We start from the raw sequence: 21,645 nt of genomic DNA on the forward strand, positions 1-21,645 counted from the left end.
CTTGAAAAAAACAATGTCTGTAATTTATCGGGAGCAACTTGTAAAATAAGTCTTAAACACAACGTGGTGGTTGGGGGGAAGGGGAAGGACACCGGTATTCTCCAGAACAAACGTACTTAGAAATGCAAAACCTTTTTACAAACATTAAGATAGATGGCATGCAATGCATACAAAAATATTTTGATATTTACAATACTAGTTCATTATTGCCAAGCGTTACATGTTTTCCACCCTGTTTATTATCTTCCGTCATCTCTCTTGGAAACGTACAATGTACATTCACAATCACTGAGGCACAGCACTTGATTTACAGTTCGTATAAGTACCCCAAAACATTGTGTACTCACTGATGTGGTAGCAATGCAATATTAAATATATATATATATATATATATATATATATGCGCTTAACACCCTTTACACTCCTAGAACAAATAAACCCTTTAATCACACACATGCAGAACGAAACGTTGTATACATCCAAAATAGCTTTAATTCCTCCAGTGCACTTTACTGAGTGGACGTACACAACTCGAGCCGAATGCGCAAAAGTGATTCAACAAGAAGGGAGGGGAAGTGATCATGCATGAATCATAAAGTCCTCTGAAATGTCTTCTCAGTCCAAAAAGTGCTCCAACCCTGTCATTATCCCGGCGAGTCTATGAGTCGTTTCAAGTCAGACATCTATTTGCCTTTTGAGAGCAGTTTGAAATAGCAGTAGAAAGAAAAAGTGGACGAACAGCCAAGCCGCTAAAAAGGTTTTTGAAGTCGTTTATCTCCAGCGGGAAGTTGCAGGCCGCGTGAGGCACAGGTAGATATGTTGACACGTTGATCCTCACCCTAAAAAACCCAATGACTGGTTTGTGTCTTGAAGAGGGACTTTCTGTAAGGAGAAGGCATCAGATAAGTCAGTAAGAAAAAAACAGCAAGCTTGCAGAGAGACGCTGATGCTCAAAACATGTTACCTTGAGCGAGCTATGAAGGACTCGGAGGCGATGGAGCTTGTCGTTGAGCAGGGGGTCGTTGCCTCGGCGGACGAACGAACGCTTGTACTCCAAGCGGCTGGCTGATCTGTGGTCAGCCGAGGTGGACAGACTTGTTTGCTCCAGAGCCCGGTACAAATCTCCCAGAGAGTCTGCCTGCATCCTGAAGTCCCGTCCATGACCTGACAAGAAAGGGAAACGATTGGTTTTCATTAAACTGAACTCCAGGATGACAGTTTGTTTTTTTTGTTTTTTACAGCAAATACAAGTGAACAACGAACACACAAATCATTCCTCAAACGGTATTCTTCCTTTTTTAAACTGTGTAATTTGTGCAGCGAATCTCTTATACCCCCGGCAAATGGAACTGTAGGAAACCTCTCTCCGCCCACACAGTCACACGAAGCGCCTGTATGCTACCGGCCCACCATGAAATCCTGCAGAGCCAATGCTGCGGAAACAAGTGGTCGGAAAGACACTCGAAAATACACAACTTGAGAGCGAAAGCAGAAAATAACCAGGATATTTTCTGTAAAACTAAAATATTACTGTTCAGTTTTCATGTGAATTTCCTGATAAATTAAGACTTAGACAAACTTTATTGTCATCCAGATATTAAAATATAGTAAAAGAATGTAGGAGATATATGCACGTATTCAAATATTTGACAGAATATGTATTCATGTATGCATGTCCCAGAAATGTGATTTTCTGAATAATTACATGTCCTAACTTATTCTCATCATCAACCGGGAGCCTCCCTGTCTCCCGTTTACCTACACTGCCCTCTGTTGGTGTGATTGCCACACTAAAATAGAGCACTGAGTGTTGCTGGTGGCTCTACTTGGCATTTTGGAGGACTGGTATGTCCCGTATAGCTCTGGGGCCAAGCGTTGAAATCCATCATGCTTTATTTTCAGCCTGTTTTGTGTTCCTTTCTCCTCTTTACAGTCGGCGACAGAGAGAGAGAGAGAGAGCGAACGTTAGAGCAGTGGATAAATGAGGACAGGAGGAAGAAAGGACCCTTGGGCATGTTTCTTTATCCTGTTCAGAACGCTAACACGGGCTGAAAGGATTCTTCCTTGCTTCACCATTCAAACTCTGCCAAGAGGCACAATGACATCTCGATCGGACAAGAGAGAGAGAGGGAAGAGGAGAGTGATTGTGTGTGAGAGAGAGAGTGGATTGCCGAGATAAATCACAATCAAATAAGCCAGTGAATTTCATCCCACTTTGACAACACCCCCTGGAGGCCTTTGAATGACTGGCTGGCTTCAGATCCAATCCAATAAAGCCGTAATAGCGAGTGTTCAACCTCTGACACTCGCTGCGTCCGACTGCCTCTTAGCAGCTTTGACCAAATAACGAACGACAAGTGAACACCGTAGTCCGACTCCGTTAAGTGTGATAGACTGTACTGTGTAAATGTCTGTCCGTGGCGCATGTGAAAGGATGTTCTGACCTGCGTCTCTGCCCTGGTCCCGGTGGTAGTGATGGGGCTCTCTCTGATTGGACGCAGCAGCAGTGGCAGCCAGGATAGCGTGTAGCCCACTGTCTCTGGGTAGCGTGAAGCTGCGGGGTTTCCCGCCTGCATCTGAATCTATACTGGCCCTAAGGGGCAGAGGCAGGGCCCTGTACTGTTCTTGTAGCAAGCTCCGCTGGGCAGGAAGGGTGGACTGCCTTCGGTATTCCATCGCCATTTGGTCTCTGTCCTCAGACAGCAGCGTCTCCTCCACGGGAAACGTCTGGAGGTAGTGCATCCTTGCATTGCTCTCCATCTGATCCTGCCATGAGTTTCGGTGGCTGGACGGCTTTTGCACGGGAGAGACGCTGTGGTTGCTGCCGCCGCCATCTTGGGGCTCGGAGTGGAACTCCTCGTGAGAGGAGCGAGACTGAAACGTATCGGAGGAGGTGAGATGGCCACGTTTCGGTTCCAGGTAAGGACTCGCCTGAACACAGATGCACAGGTAATGAATAAACGGCTACTAGCAGGATATCTATAGGCAAACTTCAGGTTGACTCACTGAGGACGCTCTGGGATAGGTGTCGTAAGGTGGTGGCGGGCTGTCCTGTTTGGGCATTGGCGGGAGCTCTACTTCCTCATGGTCACTCTCGCTCCAGTAATCTGTCACGAACAAACAGATTTGTGTACAATTTTGTCATTTTACAAAATGTATATTTCTCTTGTGGCCTTCAATTTAAATCGAGCACTCAGCCTCACACCAGCGACATAATCTCCTGCAGAGATCTGACAAATCTAGACTCGCCGTATTTTGGGAGACTTTAGTTTAAAGGTAGCAACAAACCATAAAACACGTACAATTCAAGAGCGACTGCTGCCTCAGGCTGCACATCGGTGTGCGTTCTGAAAGGTGTACCCGCGATGTCGGCGTAGCGTGGGTGTGAAACAAATATAGGCATGTCTACCGTTGAAGACGAGGTTGAGGACGGAGGATTCTAAGATGTGAGAAGCTTCTGGAGGTGTTGAGGGTCTGATTTAGAAATAGGATGAAGCCCACTCTGCGTACGACCAATGAGAGACCTGATCTCACCACCGTTGCAGCATTTCTACGTAAGCCCCTCAAAATAGCAGAGAAGGATAGTTATGTTATTTCCTGTCCTCTTGCTGGAAGTCAAAGGACAGGAATATAAAATAAATAAGCATACCATCACTCACTAAAACCAGAATCAATATAATAAATAAGGGATGCTCAAATCAGGTGTGAAGGAGAAGTGTCAAAAAGGGCTCTGGTGCTGATCTTGAAATGAAATCTATTCATTTAGTTATCTATATCAAGAAAGGTTGGGTTTTTTTCCAGGTAATTGACTGGCATTACACAAGGTGAAAACATTTGTAAAAGAATAAAAGCTAAAATAATAACAGATGATTTATTCATTTCAGTTTCCTGTGTGTATTTCCATATAACCCCTGTTGCTTTGACAACCTCCTAACACCAAAGGGAAGACTTTGATATTCCTATCTAATGGTCTTCTTCTCTTCAACGCAATTGTGTTGCAGTAAAGACACATCAAACATACAGAGATCTATTGAGCGGGAAGCTAATGATCATATCTATTTTTGTATTCATATACGGCAGCTGTCAGCTGCTTGTTTGCGGGTTTGTGCGAGATGTGATTTTCACAGCTGTGGAAAATCACAGCTGTGAAGTGCGATGGCAAATTTAAAGTCTCACCAAGTGACGGCTAGTCAACATGATTAGGCACGGACTCGTCGTTGCTTCCTTACCAGCGTGTGTCCACCTATACTTTCGTGCAACTGTCGACCTGCAAAGACAAAGGCTGGTTTTTTTTGCAGCAATTTAAGTCTGTAACAGATCTCACCTTGGTCCAGACGAATTTTCTCCTGCTCAGAATAGCCTGCCACAGCCATACTGAGACGACTCAGCCACCTGTGGGGGAAGGGGGGGGAAGGGGGGGGTGTGATCAGTCTTGATGATGCACAGCAGCTTGACAGCCAAAAACACAACGTGCTTGCTTGTTGTGTGTTTCCCTGTTTGACCAACCGCCTGACAAAACTGCTCTGTTTTAAAAACAAGAGTGGGTGGCCGGGAGGAAGATTCAGTTTGCACCCAGCAGGAGTTCAAATGTTCAAGGCCTCAGATGTGGGATCAGGGGAGTTTACAATCACAGCCTCATTAACTCACCGGGACATGTCGTCGACATTTTCCGCCGCAAAGTAGAACGTTTTTATCTTCGGATGGCAAGCCTTGAAAGCACTGAAAGGGAACGGAGGGTATTTTGAATCACGTGTAAGCATGTATAGCGCTGATTAACATATGAATGCAAAGTACTGACGAGATAAACAGGCACAGGTCACACATACGCACATTAATTCGGTCTGACACAAATCCAGCAAGAATTTGCATCATAAAATAGACTCCTTGGAGTGTTACTGGGAACTGTATGTTATTAAAAAGGCTTAAACCTTTAAATGTAACTTCATCTCTTTATTAAATACAAAAAGGAGTTTTTGAATACTGCCATTCTTTATGTTATCTAGTCCACCCAATCTTTGGAAATATATCAGCTTTATGTAAATTAGCCTCATCTGTCTAAGCAGAGTGATCAGCCGCCACCACCACTAGTGGCTGTACCCCTTTGGGTGATTTATTCTTTCTGCTGTTCGAGGAAATCACTCCTCAGTTACAATATATTAAGACTTTCCAATGATTATATATCATCAATCAAATGTATTTTTATTCCTGAAGTCCAAATGTAAAAAGCAATATCAAAGTAAGAAGTTTTATCCTTGGTATTCAGAGTAAAAGTGTACTCACTACTTCCTCCTGCATTCTGTGGCACGATCAATCTTGAATTCTGGGAGGCTTACGAAGCCCTCCGCCTTCTCATCCTGTGACAAGCAAAGGCAGCGTTAAATCAAAGTGTCTCATAATAGGTGAAACCTTATGCTGCAAAAACAACTCTTTATAAAGAAATGCAAACACACTCACCTCCTCGTTCATGTACCAATACAAGCAGGTGTCTTTCAGGATGAACCAGTACTTTTTCCACTTCTGTGAAAAATAGGTTTTAGCATCTTTCTTCTTCCACAGCCATCCCTCACAGTCCCCCTGACCCAAGTCCCTGCAAGAAATCCGCCTTTTGCTGAACGAAGACATGGGGCTTCCGGCTACAGGTGCCAGGAGGGGTGAGCGGGAGACGCAGGGGAATTAGATAGCACTCCAACAAAAGCAAGTGAAGCTCCTTAAAGAGGTACGTTTACCTTTACTCTTCTTCTTTGACCTTGACAGCAACGATGATCGTTCAAATACCTGCCATGTAAAATAAAAAATAAAACATGACAACAGGCACACCATCCCAGCACTGCTATATACTATATAGTTTATAATGAATAAATCTAATAATCTCAGACACAAGGGACTGACATGGTAGAGGGAGGCGGAGTCGGAGCTGGATGTGGACAGCGAGACTTCCATCTGGAGGGCAGGGACAAGCGTATAATGGGTGGGGCTGCTTCCTCGCTCAGTCTTCCTCCTGTTCTGACTGAGGCTGCGTCCCAGCAGGAAGTGCTCCCCCGAGGATTTATCTTCACTTGCAAACCGAAGCAGGGATTTCTCTGCACAGACACAACATGCTGTTCAATGTTCTGTCTGGACCATAGATGTGACTATAAACCACATATTAATTGGTGCGAGGCAACAACAGTCTGCTGCATGTGATTTAACCACATCTCTCTATGTGATCAATGAATGCTGACAAGAACAAAGACCATTTGAAAGGCACTAGAATCTACAGAGAGAGGCTGTCGTCAGGCAGGAAAGCCTCAAAACTCCCAAATAATTAGTCCTGGGGATAAATATAGCTCCATCACTTTTTTGTGAAAAGCCCAAAGGAGCAAAATATCAGCCCTATCCCTAGAGAGCACAAACACATCACTCAAGCCATCGTTTGAGGCTAAAATAATGCATCCGAGTCTCCTCCCATTAAATTCACCACCTTGGTTAGCAGGCAGCAACGACATGTGAACATCTCTGAATATATCAATCCAGTTGTCAAAGCAACTGGACGATCTGCATATCTGAGAGGGAGAAAGAGAGATGCAGGAAGAGAACGAGGGAAGGGAGGAAGGAGCTTCGATAGATTATGAGCATATGGAGGAGACGGGCCAGCTCATCCTTCTGGCTTGGAGATCTGAGATAGTGAGGATATTATGGGATAGCTACCTACTCACCTCAGCTCCCTCTGTCACTCTCTTCCTCCCTTTTTTCTCTCTCTCCCATCACCTCCCACTCACCTCTCCTGCTCTGCCTCTTCATCTTAGCCGGGTCTTCGTTGTCTCCCACCCAGTTGTATTCCAGTGGCATTGAGATGGGCCTGAGCCTGCCTGAAGCAAGGATGTGCATGGAACATCAATATTACACTGCTGCCCACACACACACACACACACACAGTCATAGATGTCTAAAAACACTTCCAGAGACCGTACATGTCACATTCACCAGGTTTAAGCTCTGACGGTTACAGCGGAGGGTCGTCGGACGAGTCTCACCATAAGTGGGAGTGCTTCCCCTGCGGACTGATGACGCCTCTTGGTTCTGGTCGTACTCGTAGCAGTAAAGAATAGAATCTTCCTCCACCAGAGGAAATTGCCCCCGGCACTCCTGGTCCATGTAGGAATTTGGTGACTCCGATCCTTCTGCAACGTGGACGTCCAATTGAGGATCGTCATCGGCCAGGTTTCCTTTGTCATCCCTGTGAAAAAACAGAAAAGCAAACAGTAATTTATATCAGTGAAGCCGTAACCTGTGGGAAGAACACCTCACATCTTCAGCCGTCACGCAGCTGCCATGTCATTTTCAAGTAAGAGGGTGGGAAAAAAATCGACAAAACAATAGTATATATATATATGCTTTTGTGTATTCTGCCATTTAAACACAAAGTATAGTGTTTCATCAAAGATGCTGGGATTCATCCTCTGGAGACCATGCACATGTAACACTGAATGGGAGTCCATGTGACGTGTGGACTGCAATGTGTTTTAACATGTGTGTTCACCTGGGGGTGTATGGTTCTGCAGGAGGAGGGGGAATGTAGAGGTCCTGCAGGGCGCAACTGCTCCTCCGGGACGGAGTACTCAAAGTGCTGGTGGGCGTGGCAGCGCTGCTGCTGGGGCTCTGAGGAAAGACGGGCTGTGTGTGAAGATGTGTGAGCATTTGCAAAGAGAGAGAGAGACAAGCAGACAGAGAGAGGGGGCGACAGTTACAGAGATTGACAAAATGGAAATGTGGAGTTTACAGCAGTTCGGTCAGTTTGTCAGGCAGACATTATTTGTTCAGTTCTGAGCATCTCAACCGTGAAATGAGGAGCATTGTGGACGTGTCTGATGCTCCAGTTCTATCTGGTGCACACAGTAAAACGTGTCGGAGTAAAGTCCAGTCCCTCTGCTCATTCCGGTCATGGAAGATCTGGATACAGCCTTACATGGTGTCCCGTCCAAGCAGATTTATCACACCATGATACCTTTATCCCAAAAGAAGTAAACAAGATTTTGGTTTTTTTTTATCTTTCCATTTATGAAATCAGACAAACGAGTGGCGAAGTCATCAAGGCCTGCTGAATATTCAGAGATAAGCGATCCGCTGACAAGACGGCCGTTATACAGCGATAAATCACAAACTTCCAAAAACACTTGTGAGCCTCCGCATGAGTAAGTAGTGTATTCAATTCTGTCGATTTAATACAAATGATTCACTGCTAAAGCTATGCTAATATGTTGCGTGACTCACAGCTGACTAATGCCAGCGTTGCTTTATGAGGAGACGCACGCCATCATTAAACTCGTCCGTGCGTCAGAGCAGCTGCACGGCTTCAACGGAGCGATGATCTTTTCTACAAGTCAACCTTGACGTCATTACTTTTAGATCACATCTTGGACTGACATTACAGATTCCTTGTCCTTTCCTCTCTTTTTTTTCTGTCCTTAAAAAAATGTCAGCAGGATAGAGAATTTATTTCAGGTGGAGGAAGGATGGTGATTTCATGTGAAGGGGGGGGGGGGGGCTGAGAAGGATACAGCGCCTCAGGGGGGGAGAAACATTTTCTCTGGCCTCGGACTCAAAGAAAGGCTGTGTTACATTTATACACGTCCTTCTCTTTTCCATCCATTCTGGCTCAGGCACATATTTCTAATAATACAACTGCCTTGGCCAAAGTAGGCCAACAGATGCCAGGTAGGACTGAAACGTCAATTTGTGACTGGAGGATGCCTGAACCTCAAACCAATTAGAGGAGAACAGGTGGATGCAACAGCTCTCTGGAAACGTTTCTCAAGAGCAAAGCTTGTGTTTTCCCACAGATCCTGTGTTTAGCAGCATCTTCTTAAAAACGGCACTTTCATTTTTGCACCCTTCTGTTTGTCTTATATCTGGTCTATTTGAGGCTCATCTGGGGGTTTTTGGTGCCTCGTGTCAACAGTCTGCGCAGTTTTATTTTTAGCACGAGCAAGGACAGAAGCATGGACATACAGACGTACAAACGCGCACAAACATGTCTGTGTGGAGGAAAGCCGTCATCATACTTGCAGAGCTAACGGCTTCCACCGCATGTTCTTGAGCAGAGCAGGTGTTGAGGTGAGCGTGCTCTGTGGGCGTTTTTTCAGCGTCAGGGTGACACCGGCGGGGTCACCACGCAACAAGTTCACCAGGTTCTTCAGCTGCCAGCCCACCTAGGCAGAAAGCATCACGCCCCAGCTTCAGAAGGGCTTCCTCGACACACAGGCATCAACTTTAGACAGACGCCACAAATAATGAGTTGATGCTCCGATATTTATTCCTATATTTATACTACATTCCATGCTGAAGTGTTCTAAACAGGCAGATAATGGAAGCTGCTGTTGTGGTCATTATTTTAATTAGACATGGATCCTGATGCTGGATACTGATTTGGCCTGCAGCCTCAATGAATCATGCTGATGAAGATGGTGGCTGCACACTTGGATGCCAGAGGGCATCTTGTACGCCTCAAGTGATCAGCATTCTGTAGCCACTGCCATGATGAGGTAAGCCCCGGTGTGGTTTAAGCAGCGTCATGCATTTTAAATAACCAGCAACTCAGTTTTGATGACATTTGGCACAAAAAACATCCAATCCAGAGAAACGTTGTCTGCAGCTGAACTAAATATGCCAGGTCCATTCTGAGGAAAACAAATATCCTCTCTTGCTTGGCTGCCTGGAGTGAATTGCGGAACATTCTGTGTACGGTATTCCAAATTGTATGGGAAGTCGAGCCTTTTTTTATGAGCTGGCTGGCCATCACTTTGGTCCTTTCCATGATATTTTTCACCTTGACAGAAACTACATAGAAATGATTAACGCAGAAAGGGCATTAAAGAGACACTTTTCATCCAAAGCCTTGATGCTTGTGTTTTATGTGGCCAGAAAAAATGTGAAACGCCTATTTTTTTTATCATCTACTGCTCTGGTAAAAAAAAAAAAAAAAATGTTTTCCCTTTTTACTTGACCAGTCCTGAACCAGACATTCCATCACTGCTGACTTAAGTTTCTTATTTCTGACATGCTGGGTTTGTTTGTTTTTTCATTTTTTCTTTAATCGCATTCCGAGTTTGTTTCATTATTTTCATTTATTTTCATTTCATTTATTTTCATGGCAGCTTTTCCATCTGGAGATTTTCTTCTTCTTTCACTTCCTTAGTCTCGGAAGCTGTTCTTACATCTGCTTCTTACGGAAATCCACAAATCCAAGGAACTTTGGTCTCCATCTTACTGCTGAAATTCTGCCATAATTAGAAACTGTATGCCTGAAATGTATCTGGCATCTCTTTGTTCAATAATGATATGCATGTGTGTCTTATGAATTAATCATACCTATCTATTCATTCATTCATTCATTTTCTGTAGCCCCGCCCTTATCCTGTGTAACAGCATAAGAACGTCATTAGTTCATCACAGGGTCAGGCAGGCCAACAAGCAACCAATCCGATTCGTACCTGCAGTCAGTCTAGACTTTGCAGCTGTATTACATGTTTTTGGTGGTGGGAAGACATTGGAGAACCCAGAGAGAGAACATCGACAAGACACAGGGAGAACGTTCAAATTCCATGCACAAAGGTCCCCAGTTGAATTTGAACTCTCTAGCCCATCTATTTATTTATTTGCTTAACATCTATTTTTCCTCCCGTCTATGAGGAGTGAACATTCTTTCATCGCTCAACTATCAGACGTTGCTCCTGCAAAGAATTCCTCTTCACTAAAGCCCCACTAACAGGATGATCGCGAACGGCCAACCGTCAAAAATCTGTTCTATAGGCTGCACTAATTTCAATGTACATGTATTACGAGAATCTAAACTAGTCATGGCAGTTTCTGTGATTGACATTGCGCTTTTGGATTAGCCGACATCTGAGTGAACCAGGTTTTACATAATGCCGTCACCCACTTGAGCTGTCAAAACTCAAACGCACTCAGCTGCTGCAGGATGACGTGCACAGCAGGACCTCTTTGATTCACCACCGTCAAGCAAACCACATACTGACAACATGGAGTACATTAACTGCTTCACCAGTTAGAACGAAATAAATTAATATACGCGACGTTTAGCGCCAACATTTAACTCATGCGAGACGTGCAAACAGACGCCAATGAAGATTCAACTCCGTAAATGTGCACATCAGTCAAACTATAAATGAAAGCAAGACACATGAATGCATTAATAGGTGTCTTTATGGCAATGACAGATGGAAAGATCTACTCTATTCAGGTCTATCATGACACAGTCTACTTCTTCTGGTTCTCCATGCAGGAGAATGCACTGACACCTCCCTGCTCTCACTTTTGGCAGCTTTTAAATGACGCTTCACAGTGAGCAGAAAGAGTCTTGACACCAAAATCAACTCTGTATTTCCACATAGTTTTTACCGAAATGGCTGCATTCAGTGGGTGAGTTGACTGACTGAAATGAACCTGACGTGAGACGTGCAATTATCAGATGTCGTGCTGTTGCACACACAAGCAGCAATTATTTCAGACAAAGGGTGCTATATATACATTTCGCACCAGGGGATATTTTTTTTTTTTGCTTTCATTTACACTGAATCCATACAATGCTGTGTAGACTTCCAGTTTTTCCAGTTTTATCTCGTCTTTTGTTGGCAAAGAAAATAGTAAAAGGCCAATTATTTTGTCTGACTTGTGCTCTACTGAGAAGACATTTTGAAATTGTTCACAGCTTGGCATAAAAGGTCAAACTCAAACACCATGACTGACAACATCTTAATAATGGCTGGAAGATAGTTCTCCGTGTATGAATGGAATTCGCTTAAACAATCTGCAAATACAAAAGTAAAATGGCAAAAAAAAAAAAAAAAGATACAAATTTATGCAACAATGTGAAAACAGAAAGTCTTACCACCGTCTGATGATTAACCTGAATGACTTCATCTCCCGCATGGATTTTCTTACAACGGTCAGCCAGGGACTGATGGAGAGACAGAGAGGCAGTCATTAACTGCTGCTCCATCCCGCTGTCACGACACATCCTACGACCACTCCACCAACACACAGATGAATGAACAGAGAGACAAAATCCACACACTGGAGGCAAACAACAAGAGTCTCGCACTTACTCCCTCCGTTGTCCCGGTAATCACATGCAAACCGTCATATGTTGACTTGATATACATGCCCTGTGGGAAGATAGCAGAAATATACATGTTAGAATGTTATAGCTACCTGATGTAACACAATACATCTTGGCCAGTTGCACGACATGCAATGATCTTATTAAATCACAATGAGTAAAGGAGCTTTATTTCAATTCGTTTTATCAGCTATCGAAGACGTGAATTTATTCATATTTGAGTTTGCCTAACCAAAAATGAGCGAGGTGACTAATGTCACAGGGATCTGTTTTTCCAGTATAAACAGCATAATCTGAATTAATGTCATGCAGTGAGTCTCATTCAAACGCTCCTTTAGCAGGCTGACTCCAACATGAGGAATGATTGAGGTTAATGCTAGCCTTTTGAACAAAGGTTCAACTCATTAAAAGTCTAAATAGTCATTAAAAAAAGGGGTCTGAAGTGCATTACACACACACACGCACACGCGCGCACACACACACACACACACACACACACACACACACACAGATGTAGCATGCCTGTCTTCAAAATGACTGTAAGAGGTTTATTGCTAGGCAACTCTGTGCACTGCTGTGTTCAAGTTTCACTGAATGGCTGAGAGAACGTCCATGCCCCCTGCCTCTGTGTGGGGGGGTGGGGGACCACGAGCCTGAGTGAAGGTCATTGTAAAGATGGAGTTCAGCAAAGTGTTTGACGGTTGAACGGCAGCGGTAAATATGTCCTCTGTGCTGCTAAATCCTACAATGTCCAGGTTTTTTTTTTAGAAAAAAAGACCTAAATACAAAAGAAAGTATTTTATATTTTGCCTATTTAAAAATGGGCAGCATGTTCTTTTCATGTTGCCTTGTATCCCATGACTCATATGCCCACAAGCTCAGCAAAACCCAGTTTTGAGACAGACAATTAAATACTGGATGAAAACCTTTAGCAGGAAGGTCTTTGTATTAACCTCAATAACAGGAGAACTGTTTCTGGAAAATGATGCTCTGAATTTTCAAAGTTAACTATCATATTTTTAGTTTTTGATCCTTATTGGGGGGAGCCAAAGCTGCCAATATTATTAACATGATCAGTTTGGTTAAAAAAAATCTTTTTAAAAGCCTTTCAATCAAAATGGTTCCAGATTTTTGAGAATTTAGAGTTTTCACCTAGAATTAATGCTGCTTTCTGTTTTACTTGTTTGGGTTGTTTGTCAGCATCAAAGCCTCGTTGTATAAATACACTGGCATGCAGTTCCGCCCATTGTTCTGTGGTCTTTGCCTCATTTGTTTTTAATCATCATTGCTCATACCAATGATGAGTATGATAAAAATTGTAACGTAAATGTTGCCGGTGCAATTCTATACCATATGTGTTTTTTAGCCTACCTCACAGTCACGGCAACAACAAAAATTCTGCATACACAAACATCTGTTCCATCTCTGGGGTTTGAACCCACAGGTTTCTCCATCATTTAACATTATTAGTTATTGTGTCATTATTAATTGTAATTATTAATCATCATCTAGATCTAATGACACAAACAAAAAGCCTATGGAAGGATGCCCAATGAAAAAAAAATTACATTCATACCAGTCCTTCTGTAGATTTTACATTAGCCAGCTGCACAACCTCCAGATGTGCTGCTTGGGACACCATCGGATCCGATGACAGAGAAATAATGTGGTCGCAAACTCCAGACAGCGTTTTACACTGGAGAGGGAATACATGAATAGATGAATACGTGCACATTATAGCTGCTTTGACATTAAACCGAGTGTAAAGAAGTCAGCAGCTTACCACATGCAGGATTTTGTTTTCGGTTTCGTACACAGAGCAGTCCTGGGGAACATTCAGAGAGCACTGTTACCTCAAGAGAATGTGTCAAAATGGAGCTATTATTGGCATTTTTTCTGGAGGTGGATATAAGCAAAAACCGAGCAGCTTGGCACCTATAACCCCCAACACTCCCACACAGCTATGCACAACACAAAACAAATGAATCACCAATGCGGAGGCATGTCTCTCCCTCTGCTGCACTTTATTTCATTTTCCTTCTTAAATCTTTCTTTTAAATCCATAGAAACCTAGTAGGGTGTCAAATTATCGCGTTAATTGCGATTAATGAATTACAGTCCTATTTAGTTTTTTTCTATATATTAATTTTTTGATCTGCCACAATAATGTAATGACTTTAAACAAAAATGCCTCAAGTTGAGGGGTTTTTCTCTGCAATTTTTAGGTGAGATTAAAAAATAGATTAATTAATTACAAATCATAATGAATTACCGTAATGGCACACATTTTTAATCGCTTGACAGCACTAAAACCTAGTATCAAGTGTATTTTCCCCTCATAATTTACTGCTCTTTCATGGTCAACTGACTTCTCACATTTAATCTGATCTGCAGTGTCTTCATTTTCCCTCTTTTTGTGTATTCCATCTGATGCTTCATATGAGTTATCCAAAAGGTGAGCAACAATTCAACTTAAATCTGGGAAAATCTGGTGTTTTAAAAGCCATGTTTGATATTATTTGGGTTTGTGCATGACTGATGGAACATTGGTCTGCCATGTACGGTACCGTAAATTCACTAAATATCGTGTAGCAAAGCTCTACTGGGTGTGGATTACAAGTTGTAACATTGCTCTTACACAATTACCTGTTGTACAATTGTAGTGAGCTCAAGACAGAGCTGGATCACGTTGTTTCTGGTCACAGAGTAGTCTGCCACCGCTGCAAATGGAGACCTGAAAAAGAAAGAGCACCTGGAATGAACCATTAGATCATTCATCCGTTGAGATTAAATCATTGGTAAATCTGTGGTGCAAACACAGTCATGGACATCAGTACACACAACCAGCCTTATTTCTAAATGCAACCTGAAAAATCACTGTTCTCTTTCCGTTCTGTTCTCTTTCTCTTCTTCTGTTAACATACAATGATGCATTCAGAGACCAAGAGCAAACTCTGGATATAGATTGTGTGCAGATTGCATGATGAGTTTATTGGAAAAGAAACTGCAGTCTATTTCTGCTTTGACACACACACACACACACACTGGCACAATCCCACAGAGTAGGAAGCAATAGAACACTGTATAAATAGGCTTGCGCTGTGTCTATCTGGACACCACAAATACAGACTTACATAAGGCCTTTACTTATTTCTGACAGCTAATCAGTCATGTACACAATATAAGAAACAAAATGAATCTGAACATGGTGAAAACACACTAAAATCCCCAAATGCACCGGGTGGTTGCCTCATTCCTTTCTATATATGTTGGAATGGTTGGGAATTATTTCCAAATTTAGTCAAATATAAAGAAAATGTAGAATCCAAGAAGTCCATCATATCAAAACCATCTTAATCCAGAGTTGAAAATTCAATCTGCTGCAGTCCATCTGCACGTATGTGTGTGTCCACAGTGTTTAAACATGCTTTTTTTTTTTTTAACCTTTTTGCAAATCTCACCTGTCAAGCCACGCCAGAAGGCTCTTGGCTGCAGCAATCAAATCCACCACAGATGTAAGAAAGTCGTTGGGCAGCTTGCGAGTGGCTCGGCCGTCGTAATGCCCGCTGCGGCGCCTGCCCGTGATGAAGTTCTGCAAGTTCTTGGCGGATGCATTCAGCTTATGAGAAAGGGTCTTCAGATTCTCAGTCTCAAGTCCATAATTCTAGAGGAGAGAAAGTAAATCCCCTTGTTTGACCAGTTTTGTCTGTGTTTGATTTGTCTTCTGCCAGTGTGAAGCTGAAACCAGCATTTCTCTGTGTATATATATATATATAAAAAAAACACTGGCAGAGGATCCCACGTTGTCGCACGACAGTAGATGCTGCTTAAACATGTGAGGAATGATGCCCACTGACCCGTCGTCAGGGCCCCGATCCCCTCCAGCTGTCACTTTGCGTGTCTACGGATAGCAGCACACTCATCACCCTGACCAGAGAACTGCACGTGTCGGGCCTGCGGGTGTCTGTCACATCAGAATTTCTTGGAAGGGAAGAGTGCAGCAGGAGGGGCACTAATCATATTTAATACAGCAGTGCCTGAGAGACTTAAACTAAATCCCAGTTACGTAAAGAGCTTTGGGACTGAGTCAAGGCCCCCCTGTGTAGCGATGCAAGGACTTTCGATTCAGATAGCATCTGTGGCCTCGCTTCGCTAAACCTCCATCTACGTGTCTCTCAGCCCAACATCTCCGTCTCTGCTCCGACCTCTTCACCTCGTAATTCTCTCACATCGCAGAATCTTTTCCATGTCATTAAACTTTTCATTCCGTTTCTCTTCACATTTAGCACCACCACACAAGAACAGTTTTGTATCCGACCATGAAATCGGTTAAGATCATTCCTTACAGATAAATAAAACCAACGTGTGCATTCTGAATGTTGGATTCAGCAGGGTGCCACAGAAGGACAACATGCCTACGACCAATTCCAAAAAAGTATTATGCATGTGCTAAAGAGGGGTTGAAACTAAATTTTGACAGCCTGGCATTTTTTCTATTTTGCCATTAGAGACCAGCTCTGTCTTTTATGAAGTTCATATTTGCTACTCTGAAGAAATGGCGGGGCGGGTGGAGGGGCCATTTGGTATGTCTGAATATGAAGCTCCTCATATTTTCTGATTTTATTTTATTTTTTGTTGTCAGACAAGCTTTGAAGATTCATCCACAATTAAAACAACTGTTACTGCAACAATAATTAGATGAAATTTAATTTTTTTGCAAAAAATAAAGGAGAAAGTAAATAAATACACTTAATGATGTGTGTTTCGCAAAAAAACAATTGTTTGGTATTATTCAATCAGGACTACTGCATTCCACACTGGAGGCAAAGACTCTCCCGGACTGGAAGCCACATTGTCACTGGCTTGTCTTATGTTGCTGTGATCCTGCTGAACTACATCACATTGCATTACAGGGCATTGTAGAGCATAGAGTATATTTTGAGATTATATAGATTTGCCTTGATGTTAGAAAACTGAGACAAATTAGAGCGTTTGTCCTGTTGTGAAGTTTCATTTGTTCTGTGAGATAATTACTTTTGGATAACTGTGGCTTGGCTAACTGTTTCACGGACTTGATGGACGATGCCGTCTAAACTAACTGCTGAATTCTTGCACATCCAAAATGTGCGTTTTTCAGGAGCAATTTAACCATCGCTATTTCAAAGGTTGATGACATCACATTTGTGGTGTCTGTAGAGAATTAGGAACATTTCCGATGAGGAGAAATGTTTAACAGCAGTGGTGAGACGAGCTTTAGAGTGACAGCATGGAGTAGTGGGAAGACGCAGTGGGAACTTGGTCTCACCAGAGCGCAGAGTAAGTCCACAGCCTCCAATATAAGCTCCTGGTGTCCAATTCTGGACACTCCCAAATCCTCCAGCTCCTGGTGGGTGATTCGCAGCAGCTGGTCCCCCCCTACGTTCTCCCTCTCAAAGGTCTTTATGTACTGTTGCAGGCAGTCGTCCAGGCCTGAGAAAAACACACAGGAGGACAGGACAACCTTTAGAACAGGAAGACAGGAAATACGCCGTAAACCTCTCAAGTGTGAGTGCAGGTTGCACTTCTGTTATGCTTAGTGTGAAACAGTCCCTGTCAGAAAGGAAGTCTGAGGTGTATTTTCAGCTCTGAACAGGCTGTAAATTAAAAGAGCTATATCCACAAGGTGATCTGGATCATCATGAAAAGGTTATCAATTGTTCTTGGTATATATATATACACGCCAAATAAGTAAATTGAATCAGAGTTGATTTTTAACTGATTTTTGAATACGTAAATGTGGTTTTCAATGTTAAGATGTAATATTTATTTCCTGGCCTCATTTTGGATCAAATCCAGGTTACATTTAGCATGATAGTTTATATTGGACCCCTTCATGACTGTGATTTTTGGCGAAAGAATTTAATGCATATTTTACAAGACATGATTTTTTGAAAAAGCCTCATTTATATGTAAATGGGAAAATCCTGATTTTTATTTTTATTTTTTATATCCAGATCGCTGTCAACATTTTATGGGATCTAAGTTAGACCAAAAAAAAATATCCATCCAGCAGTTTTTCTGTAACCCTGCTAACAGACAAACGAACAGAACAACGCCATCAAATACAGGACATCTTTGAGTGACAACTTGATTAAGTGTCCGTTTCCACATTTATAAAAGTATATATTACATCGGTGAGTAACACTAGAAAGGGCTCTGCAAGATAAATGGTTACCCTTTTACCAACTGAAACAGAGAGAGTAGAGAGAGAGAGCCACTGATGGGGACAAAATAGACGGACAGCTCTTTGCTCATCTTCTCTTTTCATTGCCGAGGAACAATTATATACATTTAACTCCGTGCTTTGCTTCAAACCTGATCAAGCATTCAGGCCACATCTAGCTGGCAGCTAAACATTTGGAGGGGAAACACAGGGAGTTTTCACGGCTGGCAATGAAACTTCAAGGCTTAACTAATCGGTTTCTTTACCACGTTAATTGAGACTCATTATATCAGCGTATTCCTTGAACTATTTCCTGTGTTGCTATAGTAACCATGACTCAGAATTTTTGCCAGCGTTTCTCTGACCGTAGGAGCAATTACATTTTGGAAAAAAGAATGGAGGGAGGATGTAACACCTTCCAGAAAGTGATTATAAGGCAGCTCCGATCCTGTTTTGCTATTTGCTGATTTAATTAGCAATAATTAAAAACAAAAGCTTCTCCATTTTTAAAGCATCACATACACACTATAGTGACTTATATATAAAAAAAATTAAAAAAGAAGCCCTTACAATCTGTTCTTGAATGCTCTAAGCTTTAGTTATTTTCCCACTGCAGCTGAAATGCCACTTATTCCTTACTCGTTCCCCGTTTTAGGGTTACATGGCGGAAAGCCGCTCTGGATGAAGGATACTTCTCTCATCGCTACAGTAATCTCCGCTACATCAGATTCCCTGTTCGTTTTATGCAGGGGTCAGATTATCACTGAAGATAAATTAAAAGCGGTGCGGCGCCACATCCTGCTCTCCACTCTACTGCAGATAATCCACTGCTAATGTGAAGTAAAGCAGATATTTAAGGCTGCACTGTCATTCTGTGCATCAGATGAGATGAATCCAACAAAGATAAAACTGATATACATTCACACAACATGAATTATGTTAATGGCCACTGTAGATTACATTAGTTTAATAGTTCCATACCTCATACAGCTGCAGATTCGTAAGAACCACACTAAAATAAATGTGCCTATGATATGTGTTTCTACAGCCACCATGCACATGTCAAGATGAAATGTTCAGTCAAATCTGTAATTCTTTTCTCTTTGTGCACAGTGCTCACTCGAAACATTAACAGGGGGTGGAGAGAGAGGGATTGTGGGAAGGTTACCGGGCACCCCCACTTGGCCTCCGGTGACATCACAAGGCAGTATGCTCATAAAGGAACCGTGAATGCTAACAACAAAATGCAGTGGAGCTAAGAATGGCTGTGTGACCAGAATGAACCCCCCCCCCCCCCACACACACACACACACACACCCGCCCTGATTCCTTTCCCTCTGTCCCACTCCGTCCCTCACTTTAAATTACCATTATGGGCTCCGGGCACAGAATCGTCTCTGCTCCACTTGTCAGATGTGGGACGCTGAAGAGTCGTCTCTCACAGCCAGTCTGCATCTCGCTGCCCACGTTTCTCACTTGTGCAGCAACTTATTTTTGTCAATCATCTTAGATCTCACTTGAACTATTGTGGTCACTGTGCCATTCCTTCCCACACCACGTATCTCTTTTATCTGTTTAAATAAAACAATCCTCCATGAGGTTGTTCATTACAGAGCCCAAAACGATCCAATTTATTAGATTCAGGTAGAATTGACGACACACAGCTCACAGTCGAAGAGGTCTCTCTCTGCACCATGTCTGAGCCAGCAGAAAAAGGCCTTTAGGCTCAGAATTATGACTAACTGTATGAGCGTGTGCGTGGGGGGGTGGTTGAGGCAGTGTGTGGGTTTCATCCATAGCATCTCTGACGGGCTGCAAACCGGCGCTGAAATAATGACTATACTACACAGACAAACACTCATCGTTTTTGCACTCGTCTCCCCTCGCGTTTTGGGCATGCTGGATAGTAACGATGAGTTTGTCTGCAAACAGAAAACAGCACATCTAATGAGCTGTCGGTTTGTTTGAGGCCTTCCTTTAATCTCCTGTCTCAACCAGACAAAAATGGCGTTTAAATGTTTAATCTATTCAGTTTTATCTGACTTTTTTTTATCGTTTGTTTGTTTCAGGTGCTTCATCACTAAACTGGATCTTTTCCGTTTGCACTTGAAACTAATTAAATTCCAACCTAATTCTGCTGCTGAAGATGCTGCGACTGACATTAAACACTGTGAATGCCTGCAAAGCATGAAGTCAGAGCTGACCAAGGTTTGTGTGTGCAAAATGTTAATATTTAGTAAGTCACAGCTGATTTAAAAAGCAGCATGTCTGAAATAGTTTTATAACGCATCACAGCACTGAGAAAATGGTCTAAAGATAGAATCCATTCAACGATGTAATTAGATGCTGCAGGTCGATCACAGCCGAGGCTCAGCAGGTGTTTCTGTTCTCCTCGAAGCGCAACATATTCACTGCAATACCGGGATCTATTACCGGGATCTATTACCGGGATCTATTACCGGAATCTATTACCTTTCATCCAGTCCACCACTTGGCTGGAGCTCCACTTGCTGACAGGCTCCATAACCAGAGCCATGGAAGAAGTTTGTCTCGTTCACGGTCGTCAGAGGAAGAAAACACTCCCAACAAAAGCAGGCACCGCCTTGACTGAAATGAAAATAATAATAAAGGGCAAAAAAATAACAAATAAAAATAACAAATCAATGTAGAAATTATGTCTTTGTCTCTGGGTGTTTACAAACAGAACGAGGCAGGTCCAAAAATGTCCCTTGGAGGAGCCGGAGCGCAGAGCCAGCAGATTTACGCGCATTCCTTTGCTGTTTGCGCGCTTGAAAGAGGCTCTTTTACTTGCCATTCATGTCAGGCTCGCTGGCGGTGAGGGTGGTGGGGGTCGCTGCTGCTGCTGCCCCCCCCCCCCCCCCCCCCTTTCTAAAATACATCCCAGTACCATTCAGAACAGAGGAGAGCAACGCAAAGACTGTCGCTCAATGCTTGCGTCTGGGAAGGCTGGGTCGGCTCTGAGCATCCTCCCTAACAGACATGGAGCCACAGCCCTCACCGTAAGAAGCGTGTATGAGGGGTGATTAGTGCCACGCAAGAGGACGCAGGAGTCTGAGCTGGGGATGCGAATTAATTACGCACACGTGGGAGTTTAATTAAGGAAGAGTTGCATCCGTGAACTTTCAGGAGTGTATAATGTAATGGAATATTAATCATTCATTCCTTTTTCCAAACCGCTTTGTCCGTTACCGGGTCACGGAAATTGCACATTATACATTTTTGTAACGAAATTAAAATACCACATATTTGCTACTTATTGCAAGATGAAGTCAAAGAGTGACGTCGTAATCCGTGTGTGACCACG

The 21,645-nt window shown here is 42.9% G+C and overlaps 1 protein-coding gene across 1 annotated transcript; it reads right to left on the reverse strand.

Moving 5' to 3' along the window:
- Positions 1-834: 834 nt before the first annotated feature.
- On the reverse strand, positions 835-20,856 carry LOC137900050 (connector enhancer of kinase suppressor of ras 2-like). Its single transcript, XM_068744096.1, has 22 exons — positions 20,793-20,856; positions 17,424-17,587; positions 15,580-15,782; positions 14,765-14,870; positions 13,902-13,943; positions 13,695-13,814; positions 12,105-12,164; positions 11,888-11,956; positions 9,042-9,188; positions 7,520-7,653; positions 7,014-7,216; positions 6,759-6,848; positions 5,890-6,080; positions 5,727-5,775; positions 5,455-5,633; positions 5,281-5,354; positions 4,648-4,719; positions 4,325-4,392; positions 3,007-3,107; positions 2,445-2,931; positions 965-1,164; positions 835-882 (listed from the first exon to the last, which is right to left on the reverse strand). The coding sequence occupies exons 1-22, from the start codon at positions 20,854-20,856 to the stop codon at positions 835-837; spliced, it is 2,871 nt and encodes a 956-aa protein (XP_068600197.1).
- Between the last annotated feature and the right edge of the window lie 789 nt (positions 20,857-21,645).

The sequence above is a fragment of the Brachionichthys hirsutus genome, chromosome 10 (genome assembly GCF_040956055.1).
Source record: "Brachionichthys hirsutus isolate HB-005 chromosome 10, CSIRO-AGI_Bhir_v1, whole genome shotgun sequence".
Lineage (NCBI taxonomy): Eukaryota > Metazoa > Chordata > Actinopteri > Lophiiformes > Brachionichthyidae > Brachionichthys > Brachionichthys hirsutus.